The 23,795-nt window shown below is 39.4% G+C and overlaps 1 protein-coding gene and 1 long non-coding RNA gene across 4 annotated transcripts in view; one reads left to right on the top strand and one right to left on the bottom strand.

Annotated features, from left to right (window-relative positions):
* Nucleotides 1–19,525, bottom strand: part of CAPZA2 (capping actin protein of muscle Z-line subunit alpha 2) — a 31,171-nt gene extending 11,646 nt beyond the window's left edge. Inside the window, exons 1-5 of the mRNA XM_037388991.1 lie at nt 19,401–19,525; nt 4,514–4,577; nt 2,530–2,581; nt 1,768–1,831; nt 1,054–1,260 (exon numbers count right to left, since the gene is read on the bottom strand). Coding sequence (XP_037244888.1) covers nt 1,054–1,260; nt 1,768–1,831; nt 2,530–2,581; nt 4,514–4,577; nt 19,401–19,439 — 426 coding nt within the window. The 5' untranslated portion in view covers nt 19,440–19,525. The remainder of the gene's footprint in view (nt 1–1,053; nt 1,261–1,767; nt 1,832–2,529; nt 2,582–4,513; nt 4,578–19,400) is intronic.
* Nucleotides 19,526–19,584: 59 nt separating this feature from the next.
* LOC119148601 lies at nt 19,585–22,836 on the top strand. 3 transcript variants are annotated; one of them, XR_005104438.1, is made up of 3 exons: nt 19,585–19,833; nt 20,097–20,418; nt 20,505–22,836. It is a non-coding gene; the product is annotated as an uncharacterized LOC119148601 (long non-coding RNA). The 3 variants fall into 3 exon arrangements; XR_005104437.1 differs by having other exon boundaries at nt 20,313–20,418; XR_005104439.1 differs by lacking the exon at nt 19,585–19,833 and having other exon boundaries at nt 19,859–20,219; nt 20,313–20,418.
* The last annotated feature ends 959 nt before the right edge of the window (nt 22,837–23,795 follow it).

Below are 23,795 nucleotides of genomic sequence, written 5' to 3' on the forward strand. Positions count from 1 at the left end.
AACCAAAAACAGAGTTAAAGTTTCAGTATCTGTCTTGCTCGAACTGTTTAGATATCTAGTTCTGTCATTGTTACAGAAACTGTAAGATTTAATTTGAAAACCATTATGGTTCTTACATAATATTCCATACATGAGATATTAAAAGTGTATACTACAATGCAGAAAAATTTAAGATTAGAAAATCCCAAGGTCAAGCATCTTAAATTTCATATACTGCAAATTTATTCTTCTGCAACTATAGACATTTTATGCCTATAGCAGTGACTGCTGTGACTATATATTACTAGTTGGGTTTCAGATACCAGTTAATCTACAACTAAATGATGATTTAAGCTTTTACTGACTAGCAGAAAGGTGATTAAAAGGGTGGGTTTGGTCCTCTCTTCTGCTTTATCCCCTAAAATCAAATAGTACTAAAAATTATCTCAGTGAATACACGATCTGGTTTCCTTTACAAAACCTGGAACTTTTTTTTTTTCCTAGTTAGTTTCTTCATCAGGTTAATGCAAAGCACAGGACACCTACCATTAGCTCAGTTTGCTGAACTTTAAATAGTCATAGGGCTCCCAACAGCAAATTAATGCTATTTTAGTCCAGAGAGTTTTTACTTTAAGACGTCATTAGAACGCACTGATTCCGGTGGTAAGAATATAGCACTTGAACATATAGGAGATGTGATGGAAAGAAAATAGTTTGCTTTACTAACAGTTTTGTCAGTAAACCAAGCCAAGTCAGACATAAGGATTTTTTTTTTTACTTGTTTACTTTTTTTTGTCAACTTGCAGTAGTCTACAGGTCTTAACGCTTTAAGAAATTTAAATATAAGTTCTTCAGAACTGAGATGCAAGTCTTCACTATCACCTGCAGTAATCACCCACTAATCATCCAAGAGTTGAAATATTAAACTTCTGAAGCTTTCCCTCATTTCCCTGTATGAATCCTTGACAGAACTAAAATCTTTACAAATGAAATTGCCTGGTTTAGAAATCTAAAAAAAAAATTTTAACTATTTGTATCTACAGTGGTACAGTGGTTATATAATTTAGTACTTACTGTGCAGACACCATTTGGGTAGTGTTCTTTCACATATGCTTTCATTGCTGTTTCAACTGAATTTCTCCAGGATTCTATGGCATTTTCAACTTCGTGGGGTCTAGGATCAGTAGCCTCCTTTCTTAAGTGATCAAATTTAAAAGAAATTTTGTTCTTGGGATCCAAAAATTTTCCATTTCCCAAATCACCATGTTCTGTTATCAAAACCTGTATTATAAAATTTTAGTTAATTACATTTCCTATTGAATAAAGAAAAATAATACCATGTCAAATCTAATTATAGCCTACACTCAACTGGAGCTTACTCATATCCAAAGACTCAGATTTTTTAAAAAATATGGATATAGCAGGAAGTGAGGGCAAAGCTAACACGACACACCAACTCAATAAAAACCCCCTGAATCTTACCCTCTTACTGCAACAAACAAATGCAATATAGAAATCTGCATCTTCCAGTATTAAAGATGGAGCAAACTGCTTCTACAGATCCAAATCAGGTCTGACTGAATTCAGGTCAACACCACAGACTGAAATGTCAAGGTTTTTAGATGCCCTAAAGGATTACCTTATCGACTGGTACTATTGGAGGGCCATAACCCCTGTATTTTGGCAAGGAAGATGCACTTCTTTTCGTTTTCTTGCCAACATAAGTTCCAATACCAGAACATCTTTAACAGTTCAAGGAACATTGCAAGTATTTCATTGTATTCGTACCTGTTCATCGTAACCGTCAATTTTTACTGGAGTAAACTGGTCCAAGTTGTACTGTGCAAATGCACTAGAAGAGGAAAAAAAAAAACCAAAAGCCTGTATCAAGCACAACCTTTGTCCTCATAGCTGTAAGAGATTTAAATAATAGCTAATAATCTGGCCAATGATGCACCAAAAAATATCAATGCTTCATTATCTAGCAGGCCCAAATTCTTGGAATCATCTTGGTTCATTCGGTGCTCACATGACAGATTCCAACCACTATTACACAACGATTTATGTTCAAAAGTATCCTGATACAGACAAACACGTAAGCTTTACAGTAACTCATAGAAACTGAAGGAACAGATAAAAGATCCACAGGGATCCAACCTACTAAGCCAGACATCTCCATTCTTACCGACAAAACTAGTTTTGGCATCAAAAGAATACAGTAGGTGTAGTGTTCTGATATTTAAAGGTAGGGTTCTAAGGAAACAGAATCTTACAGATGTTCTGTGCCTATAACATCTACCAAGAAACAGAAAATTAAATCCAAAGAGGTAAAGACTAGTTCCAAAATCCAGGTCGTCCATTACCAAAACAGTTGCTCTAATCACTGGGATACAACACAGATCTCTCCTCTGCCAAGAATTTAATCTTGATCAAAGACGCACAACACCCAAAACAGGGTTTTACCTGCCAAGCACACATCTTTTTAAATAAATCGCTTACTGAAAAACATCTTGCTTTTATGGAACTGAGTATGTGGCATCTGGTACTTACTGGGCTGCTCCTTCCCTGAGAAGATTATCATTATTAAGCAGCAACCGAACATCTGAAAGTAGATATTTACAACATAAAAGTACAGTTAACTTGTTTCAGTCATGTAACAAATGTCAACAGACTGTACAACCTAAACCACCCCATACAGATTACTATGTAGGAAATTTATTGCTTCGTATTTCATAATTTGGATGAACAAAGTGAGTAGTACAGAAATGGATCCCTTCCAATTATATCTGGTAAGCAGATATAATTCATACTCTGAAGGTTGTGTGACAGCTCTAGGAATTTATCAAACTAGTTTTTAGAGAAGTTCTGAATGAGAACCGCACAGGATTCGAATGAATCCACTTTTAAGATGTAAACTACCAAATCCCTCACTCTATACTGATGGTAGTGGTTACTGTATTTTGACTACACTAGTACGGTATGTGTTGTGCTTACTGGTTTTTAAGCCTTACCATTTTTGCTCTCATTCCTTGATGACACAACAGTCAGAGCACAATATAACACAATACCATTTCTTCTACCATCACACAAGAAACATACAAATAACATCAATAGTCAGAATGACTTAATATTTACTATGCAGTAAATTTTGATGTTACTTACTAGCTTATTATTTACTAGGCACTATTTTACTAACAAATCAATGCACTGATCATTAACTAACTGATCATTAGTCTTGCTATTACATTCCAGATTGTACCTTGGTAGTCTTTAGAAGAGTTGAAAATGTATTTGAAGTATTCTTTCTTTAAGAACAACAACAAACTCAAACCAAAACACCAAACAACTGAACACCCCAAACAAAAAAATCAAAACAACTCCACAAACTCAGAAAACCCCACGGCAAAGAGAATCATAATTTGCAGAATTGGAATTTAAAGCGTTCTCTCTTTTTTCAAAAAGTCAGTCTGAATCTCATTGAACACTGGTCACACACCATGAAATGTTTTGTTATGTGTTTTCAAACATGTAGTATCCTCTTGTTATTGAGGAGGTAGCTGAAACTATGAACTAGCTTAATAAAGTTTATAGCAGTACTGCTATAAAAAATTGTATTAACCTTCAGGGAGCTGGGTTAACGAGCTGCTCGCTACCTGCTCATTGCAAAAATGCAGGACAAGCTAAGTTTAAATAATAATCAGCTGGTCAGTTTAACTGAAGAACAAGGTACTTTAAAAACACTACATTCTTCAGCAAATTCAAGTGCTCTCCAATCTGACATTGACTAAAAGTTTAGTATACTAAACTTACTTATTTATGTAAATAGCATCAGAGATATTTGCAAGCTACAGAACATATGCCTTCTTATATGATACGTATGCCCATGCATCTTGATGCAAGACAAACACAAAATTTTCAAAGAAAAACAACATCTTAGGCAACGTTCAGGCAACAACAGTTGAGAGAAGCTAATTTCAATTTTCCTTTCAGTTCACCAGTACACTTGGTAAAGTGAAGTGTGCCAAAAATTTAAGGGTTAAAATAGTTTGGGTTAAATGGTTAAGGGTTAAAAACATTTGGAGAAGATTAATATTCTTTCCATAACTGGCATCAGGCAGTAGTCCTTTGTATATGCAAGGTTAAGTATTTGTAATGATACTCCTTCAAAAAAAAAAAAAAAAAAGACGACCATTTTAATTTCAGCTGGTTTAGTGTAATTTCTCTTGAAAAATGTAATTGTCTCTTAAAGACCAGGAAAAAAAAAGTACATGTGCCTTCTAAACAAAACCCCTAGCAACTGTTAATTCATGACTGATTAAAACCAGAAAGCAAGCTCATTTTCACATCACAAAGTGGTACTTTCCTCCTCTTGCATTTAAACTCCAAGCTGTTATTAAGCCAGGCTACAAAAAAGCTATTCTTACGGGAAGTGAACTGCTAAAATATAAGCTACATGAAACTCAGGAGAGTAACTGGCAATACCATTTTGGACATAGATGCTTTAGAAGAAAGGACAGAGCAGACAGATACTCACCATTGAACACCTCATTGAATTCCCCAGGAGGAGCATGAATTATGAATTTTGCTGCTATACGCACCTGAAACACAAAAACAATTATGTGGTTGTATAAACTTGTATTCATTCCTATTCAAATCAATGACGCATTGTATAACTTTAATACCCAGACATGAAATTGCACAACTCCCACTCTTGTGTATATTTGTTCACATTAAACTACTCTTTGTTTGAAACACAGAATATAAAGTTCCACTTTTTCAGACAGAATAGAAGAGATTGTGTGTGATGCAAGCAGACAGAGAAATGGAGTCACTCATGTTTTGTATTACTGGCAAAAAGGAAAAGATTGATATAAAAAATAAGATCAATAATATTATATTCACAATTAGTTCAGCTTTCAGTCCATGGATGCCTGGGAATCAACACACATTCCAAGAAAGCCAAAACCCATGACAAAGATACTTTTGCACTACAAAGCTTCTCCTCTAATTTTACTACACATCCTATGGTTCTAAACTTTACAAAAGGCCCATAGTCAGACAGCAATAGATAAATTACACAAGCTTAAAAACACTTGCGTAGACACTAGAACACGTAATTTCACCTGCACCTACCTGTAAGGCCTCTTAGTACCACAGTATCAGCAGATAAAGTTTAAAAAACACTGAGAACTTCAATGCAAGTCCTTGAGCAATTGCCTCCAGCCACAACTTCTTGCAGCCAAGACGCAGCATAAGCCAGCACTCCCACTAAAAGTACATGCATGGGCCCTGGCCTTCTCCCTTCTTGTGCTTGCCCAAGCACTTGTACAACTGCACCGTGAGCAAAATTAGAAAGGTTATCTTTCTTTTTTATTCAGACTGGTTCCCTGAACTGGTTCACTGCACAGCTGCAGACACATTTGCTTGCAAAAGGCACATAAAAATGCTTTTTTTTTTTTCATGTGAAGCAACCTGAACACTTTTCAACTATTACTTTACTTGCAGAACATCACTCAGCAGACTCGCTTTCATTCATTCTTCCTTCTTGCTTAAACTGTTAAGGGAATCCATTATAAAAATAAATAACTTAATGAAATCTTGGTTTCCTAACTTAACCTGACAAAAGTTCTTATCCTTCACACTTTACAGTCATTTAAGCTCATGAGACATTCAAAGCTCTCTTGCATCCTTCATATGACATCACTATTCAAATACAGGATATTACCTAAATTATAGTTCCCATTTCTAACACCTTCAGTTATGTTTCTATGGACTAAAGAGCTGGGAGATTCAGTGCCTGCACTTTGGGCCTCCTGTCTGAAAGGAAGTCGTTTGAGAAGCACATACAACATTAAAAATACCTAAAAATAACAAAATAATGCTTTACGTTTACACATGTATAGGTATTTGAAACTACAGAACTGTCTGAGCATGCTGACCTGTAAATAGCTTTTTTTACAGTCATAGGTAGCAATACAGCCAGTGCTTGGGCCCCAGGTTCTTGACAGGGCCCAATTTTCAAAGACTGGTCTCTAGAAGAGGTGGTTCAAGCTTAGAGTACCCTGAGAGAGCGCTTAGCTGCCTGATTAGCAGGTGTTCAAACCCCAGTGAGATCCCGAATGAGTAGTCCAGGCAACTTTCTGCTCACAGTGAGCACATTGCCACTCAGAGACAGCTAATAGAAAGGCTGTCAGTTCCCAACTTTCTAAACCGAATGCTACACTTGAATTGCAGACAGCCCTTATCTGCTGCCTCAAATACCTGAACCAGACCTCCTCTTTCCATGTAAACATAATTTTGCATTATAATGAGATAAATGCCACCGGGTTTGCTCTTCTCAAAAGAGACACACAGAGGCAAAAGCATCTTCTTTTGTGGCAGCTTATTAAAGCACTTGCCCAGATTAAGAAGAAAGCATGACTTGGATTTTCTCTTTTGACCCACAGGAATGTAAACTCATCTGCATTAGCTAGATCACCCCAGCCACCAATCTGCACACTTTTCCAGAGTGAGGACATACTCCATACCTCTCCTGCTGAAGTCAGGGCACTCTGTACACAGCTCAACACTCAATCCACTGAAATCCGAAGAACATGAAATATAGCTAACCTACAGTACTATTAAAGCACTTGTGAAGGAGAAGGAGAAGAAATGCTCCAAGGCTCTATTACCAGGACATTTTATCAAGTGACTGATTAACAGTCTCTGGGATCAGACTGGAATTTAGGCCTCACACTTAAGAGCAGGTATTTAGTATCAGGCTGACTCCCAGCTCAAAGTCAGATGAAGGGACAGTTTCTTGGTTCCTTGACCAAGATGTGAGCAGGACTGCTAACCCCTGCCAAGGCTGGGTTAGCTCTGGGCACATGAAGAAACAAGACTTAGAGACATTCTGAGTTCTGAAACAAAAGGAACAAAAGGTCCATCAGTTTCAGGCTGAGCAGAAGTTAAATGAGCAAAATTAAGCAAAACTTGAGTGCCCCAACTGCACTCTGAATAACTATGTGCTTTAAACTGATAATATCGGTAAAGTGAGATATTAAGTCTGTACTAAAACTGGAATACCACCTCATTTTCAGCTGTTTTCATAATGTAAAACTGGTTTTGTTTCTTTTTTCGCTAATCAGTAAGCACTATTCTTATCAGCCAGATTAGCTACAGTATGAGTAATATCCATTCAGAAGTATTCAATAACAACAGATGCTTCCTCAGAACGACCTAACCTAAATGTTACTTTTAATGAACATTTTACCAGTAAATTTGATTCCGCAATGATAATTTTTTCAGTGTGATAATCTGTTATAGATGCCACTTTTTATAGGACAGATAACCACAATCACCCAACTTTGTAATGAACATCTCATCAGCATTTTGCTAACTTGCCTTTGTGAAGCCCATTTAAAACTATTCCACATTTCTTCAGCAGTTAAACCAAATTATCTGTGGATATGAGTTTCTGAAAAAGCCGTATTTCTCCAACTCATATATACATGAAGCCCATATAAAAGAATGAAATCCAGCAGTCTCACTCACACTGACAGGCACTTAGGACTTTTTTTATTGCCACTGAGTTTTTGCAAAAATAAATGTTCTAAAAGAGACTTCTATTTTCCAAAAACAGGCTGATACCGAGGGATAAAGGAATACTTTCATGAGCCTCAATATGACGAAGATCTCCCCCTTTTGGCAGTAAAAAGCCACTGACTCAGCTACAATTTGAAGCACAATTTAAGAACAGTGACAGTCCATATAAAAGGTGATGTTTATGAAGAAAAAAAATAATTAAAAATACAAATACAGCAAGAGGCACATTACTTGTAATACAAAGTGACAGGCAAAAAAACCTCAGCTGCAGTATAGTTTGGTTGAGATAGGAAGTTGTTTTTGCTGAAAACTGTTAGGAAAACAATCAGATGCATTATAGTTGAAAACAATGCTAGTTATTCAATACACTAAGACTTAAAAATTATTAGAAATTATTCAAAATACAAACATCATAATATTTTTAAAGTCTAAATGCCAAAGCCTTTTTCATTCAAGAGAACAGCACCCTCACACACAGTCTAAGAATCTTACATATGTAACAGCAAGTAACAAAAAATTAAGATTACAGTTGAACGTTCCTCTAGAAAACCCAAAAACCAAGACTGAGGAAACACCTCGTTTCTCCACTTACTATTCCAGTTACTCCCAAAATACCAACTAAAGTTTAAGAGAGTGTTTTATTAATATAGTTTCCAAGATTTGATTTACTGACACTGTTTTCAGTGAAATGCTTGCAGAGCGGCTTGCAAGCAACTGAACTTCAGAGTTCACTAATCTAGAACATCTGATCACCAATGGTTCACAAAGAAATAGGTCTTGCTATGTAAGGAATTGCACATTTACTATATTAAAATCCCTGATTGCACAAATAAATCTAAGTACTTTCTCATGAAATATGACTTTGAGCAGGTTTAAGAATTAAATTGAACAAATCCTACAGAAGCTGAGAGGAAGATTAACAAAACAAAACTTCTGAAACATTGAGAAGGGAAGCATTCCCCACTGTATGTGTTCTCTTTATCTAATTTTCACATTTTCATAGTCCTGCTTAAATGGAAGTCTGATATCAGTAGGTAAGAGCTAGTGAGATTTTCTTTCTCAATTCAAGTGAAGTCAAACGCTACTCATCACAACAGTTACAAGCTTTTTGATTTTTATAAATTACACTATTTCAATTAAGGTAAAAATTCAAACTGAGAGGCTCAGCAAAAGAGAAAAGGACAGGTTTGTTGTATGTGATGGATATGAGGCATAATAATGCCTAATTCTTCATTCTGTTCGAGATTAAAACAATTGCTCTATCAACAAATGCCTACACTCAGTTACTAAAGTATTTGCAGTTTTTGGATTACACAAGCACAGAGGTAGCAATGTACAGAACGGTGTCAATTCTACTAAGTGCCTTGTTCTCATACTTCTGCCTTTATTTTACAATCTAATTTCTCTCAAGGCATGACACCCATCAGATACACAGAGAAATCCTACTTCTTCACCTTTTCTAGTCTGAGACATTCTGAAGTTCTGTTTTATTTTAAATAAGCTATATTTCAATGCCTCCAAACCACTCTTCCTGCTCCTGGCACATCGGAACTGACACTGGTTGAAAAAGCCTGACCTTCTGCACTGTATGTGCCTATATATGGTCAGCAATATGTATGTACTCACAGCAGTCAGCTCTGCTAAGATATGCTCATTCCTGATAACCAGCTAGGGTACACCTCACAATAACACTCAAGGTAGCTTGTGTGTCGTCGTTGTCGTCCCCCCTTCCCCTTTTTAACTTAACTGAAATACAACTGTGTTTGCCAGGCACCCTGACAGCTCACTCCTTCAATCAACCGCCAAACTGTGCAGAAAAAAACATGCTGGTAACCAAGATGCTGTGAAACCACATACTTTGCCCTTGCTCTTTCCTACACATCACTTCAAATTCAGCTGTGAACTCCTCGCAGTTGGGAGACCCACCCTTCCTCTACATTCAAAACAGGTTAAAGTTTCTGCTTCAGAGCAATAAAAATGAAATAGTGAGGTAGATACTAAAAGCCCTTTCTATTTAAAAACTGCATGAAAATTTGGGGGTGTGGGGTAACAGAAGACCTCTACAATACTTTGTTGCTAATCGCAGGAGAAGAAAGAGCTTCCAGAAGTTACTTTTATCAGTGATAACTTAAAGTGTACACCAGGCACAAAGCATTGTATATCATGCATTTATATTCTGAATTCTTGCGAGCACCCTCACTTCCTCATAAAACAAATCTACTCACAGGAACCTATGTCTGGTAAAAAAATAGATAAAAAAAAAAAAGATAGACACTTGGGAGAAGGGAGCTCTTTGGTTCTACTCTAGGAACAGTAAAGAGTCCAGAGAGCCCTATTCCCACAGTCATGCCTTCTGCTGTAGTTCTTGTGGGTACAGGAAGCCTTTCTGCAGGCAGCTAAAGCAGACGGCTTTGCCTTGACCCACTGAACTCTATTTACAGGTAGCTACAGGCATTTCTCACAATTAGCCTGTAGTTACTGAAATACTAACACAGTTAAGCTGATTTGAACTAGTTAAGTTCCAATTCTCTCAAGACCCTGTGATTCACATTCACAACAACATGCAACCATTCAGGGATCTTGCTTGTACTACCTGGACTGACACTGGACAAAAGACTTGTCTAGTTTTATTGAGTTACGAGTTTGATTCAAACTTGTGTTTTGAGTTCAGCTGAGCCATTGTTTTTCAGTATGCAGCTTTACTTTCCAATGAACAAAAGTGTTCCAACATCTTATATCAGTCACAGTTAATTTTACATTGACACATGTAGCACATCAAGGTTCAATCATCTGCAAGATACAATGCCTGATGCTCTGTCAGTACTGCAAACATCAACATAGTTTTTGAGTCTGCAAACCCTTCAATGTTTAAAAACCAAAAAAAAAATAAGGTAACTGGCTTCTCCTTTAGACAGGAAGATACTTGGTATTCCTGGCTCCAATTGCTCTTTAAATTCTTAGGTTTGATACTTCCCAGAATGTTACATCAGGAATTACAATACAGCTTCAAAAATAAAATAAAAACAAGCCGACAGTGTTTCCTAAGTGGCATAACCTGATCTAATATCATGCTGCTATTGCTACGAGTAATCTCCCCATCTCCTCCCAAACAAGCCCTGTGATCCATTTTTACAAATTCCTTTCTATCATCAGTGCTCATCTATTTATGTAAGCATCCAGAGAAGCAAACTGATCTAGCTGAAGAACAGCTTTAGAAGGTGGCAAGAACTTAGCAACCAATTCACTTACCAAGAGAGCTTTAAATAATTATTGCTTCTAGCTGCTACCAGTTTAGTAAGGTAAATAAGCCTTCAAATGGCTGGACAAGCACTGAAAAACGTGTGTGAGAAAGGGATTACCCCATGTCAGCAGAAAACTGTCTTCTCAGCATCTCATGAAACCTCATCCATACCCATGGATATAATTTCAAATAGTGAAGAAGCATCCTGAAATATGTAGAATCCCACACAAACGTGGAGCAAAGGCAGTGACTCTGGCAGAGGGAATGAATACGAAAAGCAGTGTTGCAACTGCTTTCCTACCAAGTTCAATTGAAAAACGCACTGTAGTATTCAATTCACTTCTGCTTCTGGGAGAGCTGAGGAAGAAAACACTGCAAAAATGTGGTTCTGTGGCACAGGAAAGGAGGGGCACATTCCATGCCTATGGCTTTGACTGAACAGACATTTCCTTCACAGTAATGCCTGAAGCTGCACTGCGTCTGTAGAACACGTGCTATCCGCAATTATTTTTAATACACAGTATTTAAGAGTATGTAACAGCAGCAGCACTTAACAGTGGTGCAAAAGGTAAATCTTACATAGCGTGAGATATTCTAGCTGCATTCTTTCTACCTAAAGCAGCAACTTGGATAATGAGGCTTATTTTCACAAAAATAGCCATTTTGAAAGGTGCTGACTGTTTCACTGTAGGGTCTTTCAGCAGCAGTGTAAATATTATAAAAGTCTCCAACTTAATATCAACTTTACACACCACATCATATTAAGATGAAGGATTAAAAAATAAACCCAAACCAGGACTTCTGAAAGTCTTTTTATCAGGTACAGATAGCAAAGAGGAAGATGAAAGCAATGTGTGTTACTTGGGTCATACACAGGTCCAGCTAGAAAAAAAATTGAGAAGGTAAGTCTCTCCCCCATGCCATTTTGCAGTTACTTTTATTACTCATGACTATATCTAATTGAATACTTTCTAATGTCATGCACTTCCTATATTTTAATTTAGAAACATATTAAAAGAACTGTACTGGTCTCAAATTAGTGAAACAATTATGCTTCGTAGACATCAAAGGATCAAGATCAACCTGAAACTTCAGCTTCAGCTATCACCATCAATTACTAAAAGCTCTGAACTGAAAAAAAAAATTTGCTTACAATTATAATACAGACAGTAGAATACATTATATTATTTCCCCCCCATATCTATATTTCTCTGAAAACCTGTATCTTCTCAGTAGTTGGCTGGAAAACAAATAAATCTAGAAAACCACACACATGCAAAAACGATTCTAAAATTAACAATAGCACTGCGTGCTCCTAATTTATCATACAGAACATTCTTCCCTACAGCATCTTTACTGCAAGTTTTTATCTTTAACATAGTAGTGCTTTTTCCAGGTATGTACATGTGAGCTCATAATATGACCAACCGGGGGGGGGGGGAAAAATTAAGAACATCTCAGGTTCACAAGTTGGGCAAAAGTTGCTTTCAGTAACTTCCAAAGGGGCTTCTGAGAAAATTAAAAAAAGCAAAGGAAAAAAAACCACCCATGTGAGATGGAGGGGGAAAAAAAAAAAAAAAAAAAAAAGAGAGGATGAGGGAAAAAAAAATTTAGAGGATTAATGGGAGATGTGTCTAATAAAGTCGCATTAAGTTCCACTCTCAGGAGACTACACATTGGGTGCTTTAAAATAGCAGCATCTCTAACCAAATTCTTTGGTACTTCCTATTTCATTGTGGGTTGAAACCCCAACATATGTAATCAATCCAAGAAACAAAATATGGTTTTGAAAAGCATGCTGCTAGAGGCTAGCACTTCCTTTCTGAAATAGAAATCTCATACCTTTTGACAACGGTCTAACGTAGTCGTTGGTGTGATGTAAATTTGAGTAAATCTTAGCCATAAAACCTTTAGAAGCTGAGCCATTGCATACTTTGCTTATGGATAAGATAGACAACAAATAATAAGCATTAAAATTTTTTTCAGAATTTCCTTGCAGAAGTCATTAATTGAAAACTGAACTAGTAATAAAATTTAACATTTAGTGAAAAGCGAAAGCATTAACTTCCGTTTGAGAAGTAAAAGCTTTAAGAAATGTACAAGACTTTTAAAAACCAATAGCATTACCTCCCACATACAGAATCAGGATGTTCTGTTAGCCCAACAAATGTGCTCCACAGTTACAGCAATGAGACCTCTCTCTCTCTCAGCAATCTTTAGAGTGGCACCTACTATAACCTAAGCAGCACCTGGTTCACATTTGCAAAGCATTCTTCCACCACAAAGCCTAAATTTTTAAAGTGACTCTTCCTACTACTCCAAGATCATTTTTTTACAATCAGATACTCCAAGGACATCAAGCCTGGATTCAACAGCAGCAGGGAGAGAAAAGGAACAATATCAGAGTTTGCTCTATAAAAAATGCCTTTATTAGAAGTCATAGAAAAAGGTGTGACCTTAACTGTACTTCTCCTTCTCCCAATTCCAATGTCTTAAAATTCTATCTCAAAGTTACCTGTTAGTTTGAAAGTTTTAATGCCTTCTGTCAAGTTAAGAAAGTATTTGAAATATTTTACATTTCAGAAGCTTTTTACTTAAGGGTAAAAAAAAAAGTAATTCCCATATGCTGAAAAATCTGCTTTCATTTCTGCATGAGTAGTTCAAACTCCTTTACACTCTTTCAGAAACTGGAAGTGAATATTGTACAGCACTGCCCAAGAAGAATAAATTGATTAGCTAAATAATGCAGCTACAATTCTTAGCCTGTTCCTCTTTGACTGCCAAAATTGAAATCAACCAAAGATGGTATCTCACAGCAGAACTGTGTAGGTTGATGACTGTGTTGGCAGGCAATAGGACCTTACCTGTTATATAACAAATTATTGTCTCTGGCTTCATTATCGGATTTGCCAATAATTTGTTCTATTACTCTTCTCTATTGCTGGTTCAATTTGTTTCTCTCATCTAATTCAGCTGTGAGGTTCCTGGGTAGCAACCTTCCACTAGAGTTCTGCGAGCACAAAGGCAGCAACAACAGGGCTTTCGATGGTCCTGAGGTGCCACTGCATTACGTGACACAGTAAAAGTCATAATCCACACAGAGTACCTAATTTTTTCAAACTACTAATAACAAAAGAATATATGAACTGCAGTTTTAGAAATCATTGATCTTATATTTAGAATAACAGGCTTCATTTGTATTAATCTTCAAGCTTCAGATAATTACTTTTAATTTGTCAAGAACACAGACAATTTTGCTTTGCATAGTAACTTTCTATGGAGGTGCACAGGGAAGAGAGAAACAGCATTGGACACAAATTGAAACAAATATTAGGAAAAATTTCTGACCCATGGGCGCAGTCAAACATTGCAACATGTCACCCAGAAAGCCTGTGCAGTCTCCCTCCTTGGATACCCAAAACTCAAGACAGCAAGTCCCTAAGCAACCTGATCTACATTGGCCTGCTTTGACGGAGCAGCATTCGAGTTACCTCCAGAAACTTCTTCCAGCATGTATGACTGCACAAATAAATGAAGTTATTATTTGCAGTTATATATACAGTATATGATCACTCTTTTAGACAGTGTTGAACACTTCTGTAATTTCCCAAAGCAATTAAAATTTCAGTTCTGTCCTTCAATCTCAAGGGTATTAAAAAAAAATAATTTCTAACCCAAGACAACACACTGCAATATCTCAGAATGTACATAAAAATCTTAATCTTGGAAGGACTGCCATATTCAGAATTACATGTCAGTCTGAGAAACACTCCCAACTTCCTCATTCTTATTAAATAATTTCCTCAAAATATTATTGAAGCGTAACCGTTGAGTTTACCTTTGTAAAAACAATTCCTTCCAGACAACTTCTGCTAGGTTTCACTTGTGGAAAAACATTAACTTTCACAGCTTTGATAATACAGTAAATTAAACAGAAGATGCTTAAAGAGTAACTGACTTATTTCACATTTAAGTATTAAAGGTTTTTCAACCTTTCACAGGAACCTGCTACAGCATTTCCAGTTCCATTCAGAATTTAAATGGAAACAAAAATCAGAGAGCTCACAAGGTCTTCCTGCTATACACACTAGCAAAGCTGCGCTTTCAAACATAAAACAAAGCATACATTGATGAACTACAAAGAACATCAAGGACACTTGCAAAACTATACCTTAAGTTTACCTTACCAATTACAGTGCAATTATACCCTGAAAAAGCTATTCAAAACTTGCTTCTACTCCAACACCTTCCACTTCTAATTGTCTACGGTATCCAAGTGTCATTCAGGGCAATTCTAGAAGTCAGAATTTAAGATCCTTCCAAAATGAACGATTTAGAGCAGATCTTGCTTTAATACATGTAAAGATTTAAAAAAAATGACATTTTTTTGTCAGAAAATTCTGCTTATTGCTAATGTATTATGTTTAAATATGAAGTTGCATACGAGAGAACACATTTTACTGGCATAGATTTTTCATCTCAAAGACTAAAGAAACAAGTTTTCCTTAAACAATCTGACAAAACTATGCTGCATAAGACATCCACCTTCATTACTTAGACTTGCAGGTTTTGACACCTAATTTGAGAAGTTACAAAGTTACCCAATGCACTAGAAAATGCCTGGAAGCAGTGCCAGCTCATTTTCACAAATGGAACTACTTCCTCATCAGAAGAGTTTTGCTCTAGTTAGAGCAAGCTGACTTACTGTCAAATCTCACCTTCCTGAGCAAGTGGAACTACTGAGACAACCTTACTGAAAGAGGTGTGGTTCCTTTTATTAAAATCATGTTTGACATTTCCTGTATTTATATGCTCAGAATTTTAAGGAATGCAAAAGCTAATTGTGCATTAAAAAACGAGATGTGTTATCCTTTCCTATGAGGATTCTTTGCTTTCCTCCCTGAAGGCATCCTGATTTTCTCAGGCTTTATCTTGATATTAACACAGCTATTTAACTCCTGTGCTTTGTACAGAACAGGATTCATATTAATGATATTAAAAAAATATCTACAACAAACACATCCCTTCAAGTCACCAAAGCCAGACTGCAGAACGCTAGTTTTATGATTTAGATAGTTTTAGTCTTGTTTTGCACTTGCACTGTTTGTTAATGAATATTTACATTAGTAAATGCAATTTTTACAGTAACATTTTACCTTCCATTAATCATTGCCTATATTCATGTTGATAAACTGTAGCTTTTATATTCACACTAATATGCTCATTATAAAACGTTTCACATATGCTTATTAGTCTGACAGCCACCAGTAGGAAAACAATTTCTACAGAAACTACCATAAAATTAGAAGTACAAAAAAGGGTTACTAGACTTTAATAAAACTACTTCAAATATGCTGGATAAATAAATAGGTTTTGCATTCAGAACTTGTTAAGTGAGGATGCATTATCCATAGGAAGGGTACAAAAGCAATGACTTCCCATTGCTATCTCTCTTAAGAGTTCAAGGCTTCAAGATTTCCACCTCTCAGACCATATTTTTATTTATAGACTGAAGCAAACATAAGCTTATGTTATTCCACCTATCTAAAAGCTTCTGAACTTTCAGTGACCTTCATGAATAAAGCAACTGCAAAACAGTGTGTCTCAACAGAAGCTGGTCTTAGCACTGGAAAATCCCTTGTACTGGATGTGAAAGTAACTTTCACCAGCAACGGCCCAACTTCAGACCTGTGGATGTACACAAATCTTATGCACCATATTTAGTACAGAGCTCTCAGATTATGTTTTTTTCTTGAAAAAAACTTCTGCAAATTTATCCTCACACTTACTATCATCACTGAAAGATAAGCAAGGCTTCAAAAATCTCATGCTAAAACGTGAATCCAAGGAACACAACTGGGTTCAAAAAACCAGTTAAGAAATCATGTTCCTTCTGGTAACTGACTCTCCTCTTCCCTTGGTTTTAAAGCTTCTTTAACTGAACTGTGACTCTGTCTTGCCACTATTGCAATTCATGCCCTTTCTGTATTCTCAATTATGCTAAACACTGCAAGTTTTAAACCTGAATTACATTAGAGCTAAATGCAGCCATCTTAAACTGACTACTAGATAGCAACAGGGAAGTTTAAGTGCTAAAAATGGAATTGCTTACTGCCTTCACCACTCAAATCTACTGACTATACACAAAGATATGCACCAAAGACCTTTCAGAACTTGTATCACCACATTACTTGATCTCCTATGTACTTAGCTTTTACAGCATTATTAGGAGTCTGGTACAAAAAAGTGTGTTACTTTGTTCACCTTCTTCCCTCCTTGAATTTCAGCAGTTTCAACCAGTGTTCTACTTACATCTCTATTGACATTATCCAAAAAACTATATAGCTATACCATCATCATCTGCGTCAGCCTTCAGTACTATCAGTTCCATATCACAGGAAAAAAGTATATGAAGGAGCAACGTGATTTATTCCCCATGAAAATGAATGTTAGTGTCTCTGACTCCACTCCTACATTTATTTATAGTCTCAACTGGATGGGTGAGAAGGGTGTGCTTTTCAAATGCTATCCGGCAGACTTTTTTTTAGCTCAGTAAAACTGAACATCTGAGATAACATTTTTATTGTAAAGTGATAGCACAACTTAAATGTATCAGAATTAAAACCTTAAGGCATCACAAGATCTGCATGGCTATTTGCCTGCTTTTCCAAGAGTCTGCAGTGTTACCCATCTTTGCTTTATTAGCCAAGAAAATATACTGCCAGGCTTGGAAAATTCCACTCACATCGGACAATCAATTTTACATGGGACTAAAGCAGTTAAAAGAATCAATTTAAGTTTACAATGGCAGAGATTCTGTTCACTTATACTGAGCCAGGAAGAGTCTCTAGAACATCTGCACCCATTTGGGGAGAAAAGAAAAACTGGTATTAACAGACAGAAGAAAGTTTGGTGACTTCATTAGTCACAAAAGCCCAGGCAGCACGTCTCAGACCATACAGAGGCAAAATAAAACTGTCACTGTATCTTTTATTATTTGACTGGACAAGAGGCAATGGGCACAAAATGAAACACAGGAAGTGCCATCTGAGCATAAGGAAACACTTTTTTACTGGAAGGGTGACCAACCACTGGCACAGGTTGCCCAGGGAGGTTGTGGAGTCTCAATCCTTGGACATTTTCAAAAGCCACCTGCACGCAGTCCTGGGCAGCCTGCTCTAGATGACCCTGTATGAGTGGGGGCGGGTGGTGGTGGACAAAATGACCTCCAGAGGTCCAACCTCAATCATTCAGTGATGCCACGATAACTTGTAGTCTAAGTATTTTCAAGCATACCTTCTAGGAACAACGTACTGGATTAGTTACTTGTATTTTCTATAAGGGGCTAAAAGAATCATGGATTACCACATATACTTCTTGCCTATGTTATTACTTGTAGCAACAGAAAGGTGGCATTTAAACGTGAGTTGAGTAGAGGCAGGCACAGCCTGAAAGCCTCTTGGGGAAGAGAGAGAGAGATCCTGGCACTGTGAATCTCTTGGCTTATCAGTGCACCTGTAGTTCTGAAACGTGGCCCTGTTAACCCTGTTAACTTGTTAATCTGCCTTACTGTAACCAATCAGACATTTCAGACATCCTTCTTCTAACATCAAAGAAGTTTGAAACATCATTTATTGATGTGTCCCACATCTAAGTCATCTCACAGCTTCCACAGCCATGAAAACCTAAGTTTTTAAAGTTGAAAGTGAATACAACCACGCATTACATAAAGAGATGAGCAAGTGCACCATGCATACAAAACACCACACCCTAGCTCTGAAACAGGCAGCTGCCATGAAGCTGGATCCGAGAGAGGAAGACAAGGAGCACTGATAACTGAGGAGATACCCTGCTCCTCGTGAGATTTTTATAGGAAAATCTGTCTTAAATCTAAAAAGTTTCTAACTGCCATAAAGAGATCAGGCGTACATCTCGTTAACACAGACCCTCTGCTGCCTGACCTTACACCTCCCTAGTTACTGTCTCCTAATAGGAAGCAAACCAGCCTTCCTCACCCCCATGCTCCCCGCTCCTTTCCTAAACCTCCCGTACCGCATCTCCTCCCGGGGCCTGCGGAGGTGAAAGGGGAGGCGATGGCCGAGGCCGGCGCTGCTCCGGGGCCAGGGCCGCGGCGCATAGCCCCTCCGGGGGGGGGGGGGGGGGGGGGCAGAGCCGGTGCTCCGGAGCCGCCGGCTGGCACGGACAGGGCGCCTCGGAAACGGGAAGTGGCGGGGGGGGAGGGGAGAGCCCTTCCGCGGCTCTTCTGCCTCTCGGCGCCGTCCCCGCTCACCGTACCCCCCGCCACGCCCCGGGCAGGGGCAGCAGCAGGGAGCCGACTAAGCGCCCACCGCCTCACCGGGCCCCGCGCCCCGCCTCCCGCCGGGCCCGCACCGTACAAGGAGCGGCGAGAGATGCGGCGGGGCCGGGCCGCGCCGACCCTCCTCCCGCCCCCCCGACTGACAGGCCCGGGCGCGGAGCGACGGTAAAAATACGAACCACAGGGCGAGAGGTGAGCTCGCCCCACGGCCTCCCGGTTCAGAGGGCCGGCGGACGAAAGGGCGAGCCGGCTGAGCGCAGCACCCCCACCCACCCCTACCTTCTCCTCATCGGACAGCTGCTCCTCCAGGTCCGCCATCTTCCCGTCTGGCTCCGGCCGCCGCCCCCGACCCCTCCCTCCGAGGCAGGAAGGGCGGGGCCCCCGCGCGCTGGGAGGTGCCGCCCCCACGCATGCGCGCGGCGGGGCCCGGCAGGCGCGGGGGGGGGGGGGCGGCGGCGGGCAATGGCGGGTGGTCGGTGGCCGGTGGCCGGCTTCCCGCCCGTGTTGGTGACCGTGTCCGTGGGGCGGTCCCTGTCGCGGTGCTCGCTCGGAGGGAAGCGGAGGCCTCAGCCGGCGGCAGGGGGTCGCGGCAGAGGGAGTCGCGAGGAGCAGGGCGGCAGGGCCTGCTGCGCCCCACAGGGCACCTCGGACATGAGCAGCAGGGGTTCCTGCCCATCCCCCTGTGACTAGCTAAAGGCGTCATTTCAGTCAGGTCACTGGAGATTTGGGCAGACGGGACTGGGAGTTGCCGGGTTTCGGGCATCTCGGGGCAGCGGCCGCGGCCGCCGGGGTGGGGGCTGCCGTGCGCCCGGCCGGAGGGGTCTGGGGAGCGCGGTTTGGGGCCGGCCATGAGGCTGAGGAGAGGGGTCGTGTGACGTGGTTTGTGCTGTGGAAGGCTGGGCGTGGAAAAGGAACGTGGTGGTTCGGAGGAAATGGGAGAATAAATAAATAAGAAAGGGGTTTTTTTGCCACAAGAGTAAGAAAATGTGAAGAATGTGTGCCAGGGGCATGGTGCTGCAGCTAGACCGAGGGGCATTTGAGATGGCGGCTTGCAAGGGTTGCCTGGAAGAAGACATAATAGAAGTTTTAAGGAAAACGGTAACAGAGGAAAGGTGGCATTTCTGTCGCTCAAAAAACTATGTGGGTTTGAGGCCGGTGAAATTTTGTAAATTCTGTATCCTCTTACAACAGTGACCCAGGGGCAGATGCCCAGGGAGTGGTGATGGAACGAGGCAGCATGTGTTGGCATTTCTTGGGAATGCTTCCTTGCTTCCAGCAAGCCGTGGCGCAGAAGATGGTAATCCTTCTCAGTGGCTTCATCCTAATGAGGATTATTGAACTTCAAGGGTCAGGTAGACAGTGGGATGTTCTGTTTTGTTCCAGGGAAAATGGATAAGCAGGAGAAGCTGCTTTGATAAAGATCTGTTCCGGCAACAGTAAGGCAGTTGCAGACAGCATTCTGTAGGTGAAAAACTTCAGAGGACTGAAAAGGAAACCAAAAGAGGACTCGGATGACCTTTTTGAGAAAATCTTCGTGTTCCTTGGTCGAAAATAGAAAGGACATGGGAAACACTGGTGTTAGCCAAGTAGACTGGGTTTTATGGAACACTGGGATAAAGTCTGAATAAAATTGGAAGTCTGTAGGCTTCATCTCATTAATATGTGCGCCAATTTCCTGGACGATACAAGAGCAAGGGCAGTTGAGAGAACAACAAAAATAAAAAAAGGACAACTCTAAAGCATTATGAAGTAAATCCAAATGCTACATTCTTTGTAAGAGGTACATCTTTCAGTTTACTGCATATTAATGATAGGAAACTCAAATATGTAAGATAATTTGGAGCTTGAGAAAGATACATATATATGGTATAACGAAGTTAGTGGGTTGATTCTTTTGTGATGTTGAAATTGATGGTTAGACATTGTTCTTCAGGATGGAAAAGGTAGAAAGGCTCCTGTATTATGCCAGTGTCCATTAGCTGTTTCAAAGTCAGAGAACTTTCAGAAGAATAAAAACTTAATTATTTATAAATTAAATTTCTAATTCATTACATATGGTCTGCCATGGACTACCTGATCTTGCTAGAGAATAAGTTGAACTTCTTAACAGTCTGTTCCTAAAGTCTGGGAAGAATAAAGTTATTATTGTTACTTCAAACTTAAGGAAATATGGTGGAGTAATTATATGTCCAGTAATAACTCTCTGGTGACATTTAAAAACCACATTTTCTTAATGTCGATCATAGTGTACTTCACCCCAGTTGTGATGGACAAGGAAAAGCTGATCGTTGACTGGAAAATCACAGGTTTCAAGATACATCTGAGTCATCTTGGTGGGATGAATGTAGCCAGCTTCTAGTCAAAGGATCTTGTTATGCTCTAGAGTTTATCCACATCTGTCTTTCTTGCATGAGTATGTGCACAGGAAGATTAGTGCTGCCACGTGTACTATGGCAAATTTTTCAAGGCTATAATTCTAGATGCCCTAATAGGACTGTTGCATGTAAATAAGGGAAGGTGATACTGGATAAGAAGTCGTTACTGTCAAGTGGATATGTGGAAATTACAATGGCACCAAAAATGAATATATGAACAAAGGATGGAAATGGAAAAAGTCAAAATAAGGAAAGTACAAGTTAGACAACATGACCTATTCAAGAATGTTGAAAAGAGTTTTAAAATACCTGTAGCCATGGAGGGTAAAGATAATGGACAATAGTTTATTCATGTCAGGAAGAAAATAAAGGACAACCAAACCTAACGTTTGATAAGGCCATTGCTAGATGCAGAGTGGTGAAGTGTAGAGCTGAAAAGGTACATTTAAAGGATGTTTGGTTTTGGAACATCTCACATATATTGTTTGGATTCAGTAATGAAAGGTAATGGTCTGTAGCAGGGGAAGGCATTGCACAACATTTGGTTTCATGCAACAGGACTTTATAACTTCCACCCAGGAGTCTTAAGAGTAGCTGAGGAGGTCTGTGAAATGCTTCTGTTAATTTTTAACATGGGATTTGCCAGCTAGGGGTTGTTGCCAAGGATGTTGCTTTATGTAATATATATTAAGAGTATAGTTCAAAAATTTAGATCTTACCAAATAAATATGAATAGTTTTCTCATGAGTTAATGTATCTATCTATTGGATCTACCATGTTTATACCAGTTTTTTTCTTGAAGTTTGGTGAAGTTATCGTGATGAAGTTGATGATTCAGAGGAGGTCTGTGTAGTCATTGTAGATGCTAATGGGAGCCTTCTGTGTAAAGACCCCTGGCAGGTGCTTTACTGTGACCTTAGGACTTAATGGGAAATGAATAATAACACAGAAATAAGTACCGTTCTTGCCTTGTGACTCAGTGTTTTGGAGTGTTTGTGTGTCTTTTCAGGAAGAATATTGAAATTTCAGAGGGAATTTAAAGATGGCCTAAAAATCATCCTGAAGATGCAGAACATGTTTTAGGATGTGAGTGTTAAGGATGTCAAGATTAAGTAGTGACTTAGGTAATAGCAGTGATACCTGAGTTAGTTTGGAATTTATATGCATCTTATCTGAAGTCATACATCTTTACTTGCTGTTTTAAATTGAATACAGTCAATTTCCAGCCAGTAAATCTTCTCATGCTATAAAATTCACCCATAGTAGTGATCTTCTTCATGTGCCTGTGTCTCTACACCATTGATCAAAGGTTAATTTGCACTACAATCACATACAGAACAACAAAACATCCTTCTATTAACTAGCCAGCTAGCTCATGTCTTAGTAGATATCTAGTCCTGCTACATGAATCTCACTGTGGGCTAGCAGACCTGTTTGATGAGCAGTGTGTGGTTTACTGATGCAATGAGGGAAAAATGAATTGGAAAAAAAAGGCAGCTATTGAGTTCTATTTCATCTAATTGGAAGCAATAGAGCTACCAGTCAAGCATCTTGCTATTTTGTTGTACTGCTTCTGTCATTTCTTTCTGTATTGACTGTGTAGGGCCAGACCCCTGGCCCTTGAGTGGCACTGGGAGGAAAAGGCCAGCAGTCCTTCCTGCATGGTCTCCCTGCAGGGCGGTCAAATTGGCTTGAGAGAAGTGCAGTTCCTGTGCTAAAGCCCCCCCTGAACAAGGAGGCAATGGGATGTAGGAGTTAGCACAGCACACTTCCTCTGTCCTTCTGCACTGGCCCCAAAGACTGTAAACAACGCAGGAAAAAAATAATTTACGTTTGCATTTTTCATATTCAAGGCAGGCAATTGACATTTGACCTATCGCATCTATTCAGAGGCCAAATGGATGAGAGGTTTATTTGGTGCCGACTTGTTTAATCTGGAGGATGTACTGCGCTCTGTTTCCTAGGACAAAGGTGGACTCTGGCCAAGCTCTGAGCCCCACTCAGGTGGTGCTGCTGGCAGTGGGACAGGAGGAGTGCTCAGAAAGGTGTGGCGGGCTGTGTCCCTGCTGCCTGCTCCTGTTTGTGGGAACCATCTCCCTGCATCCCTGCCTGTTGGTATATATCCTCACATTTCTGCAGGTTGGTGGGAGGCATACTCCAGTTGCTGAGATTCCCAGATACATGTCGGATCTTAGGGCCTTGGGAATTATCTGCCAGTTTATGTCCGTATTTTGGGGGAGCTGGTGTTTGCAAAGCTCGCAGTTTGCTCTTTGGCCCTTATAGAACCTTAGCAGCAAAA

Source organism: Falco rusticolus, chromosome 5, assembly GCF_015220075.1.
Source record: "Falco rusticolus isolate bFalRus1 chromosome 5, bFalRus1.pri, whole genome shotgun sequence".
In the NCBI taxonomy this organism is placed as follows: Eukaryota; Metazoa; Chordata; class Aves; order Falconiformes; family Falconidae; genus Falco; species Falco rusticolus.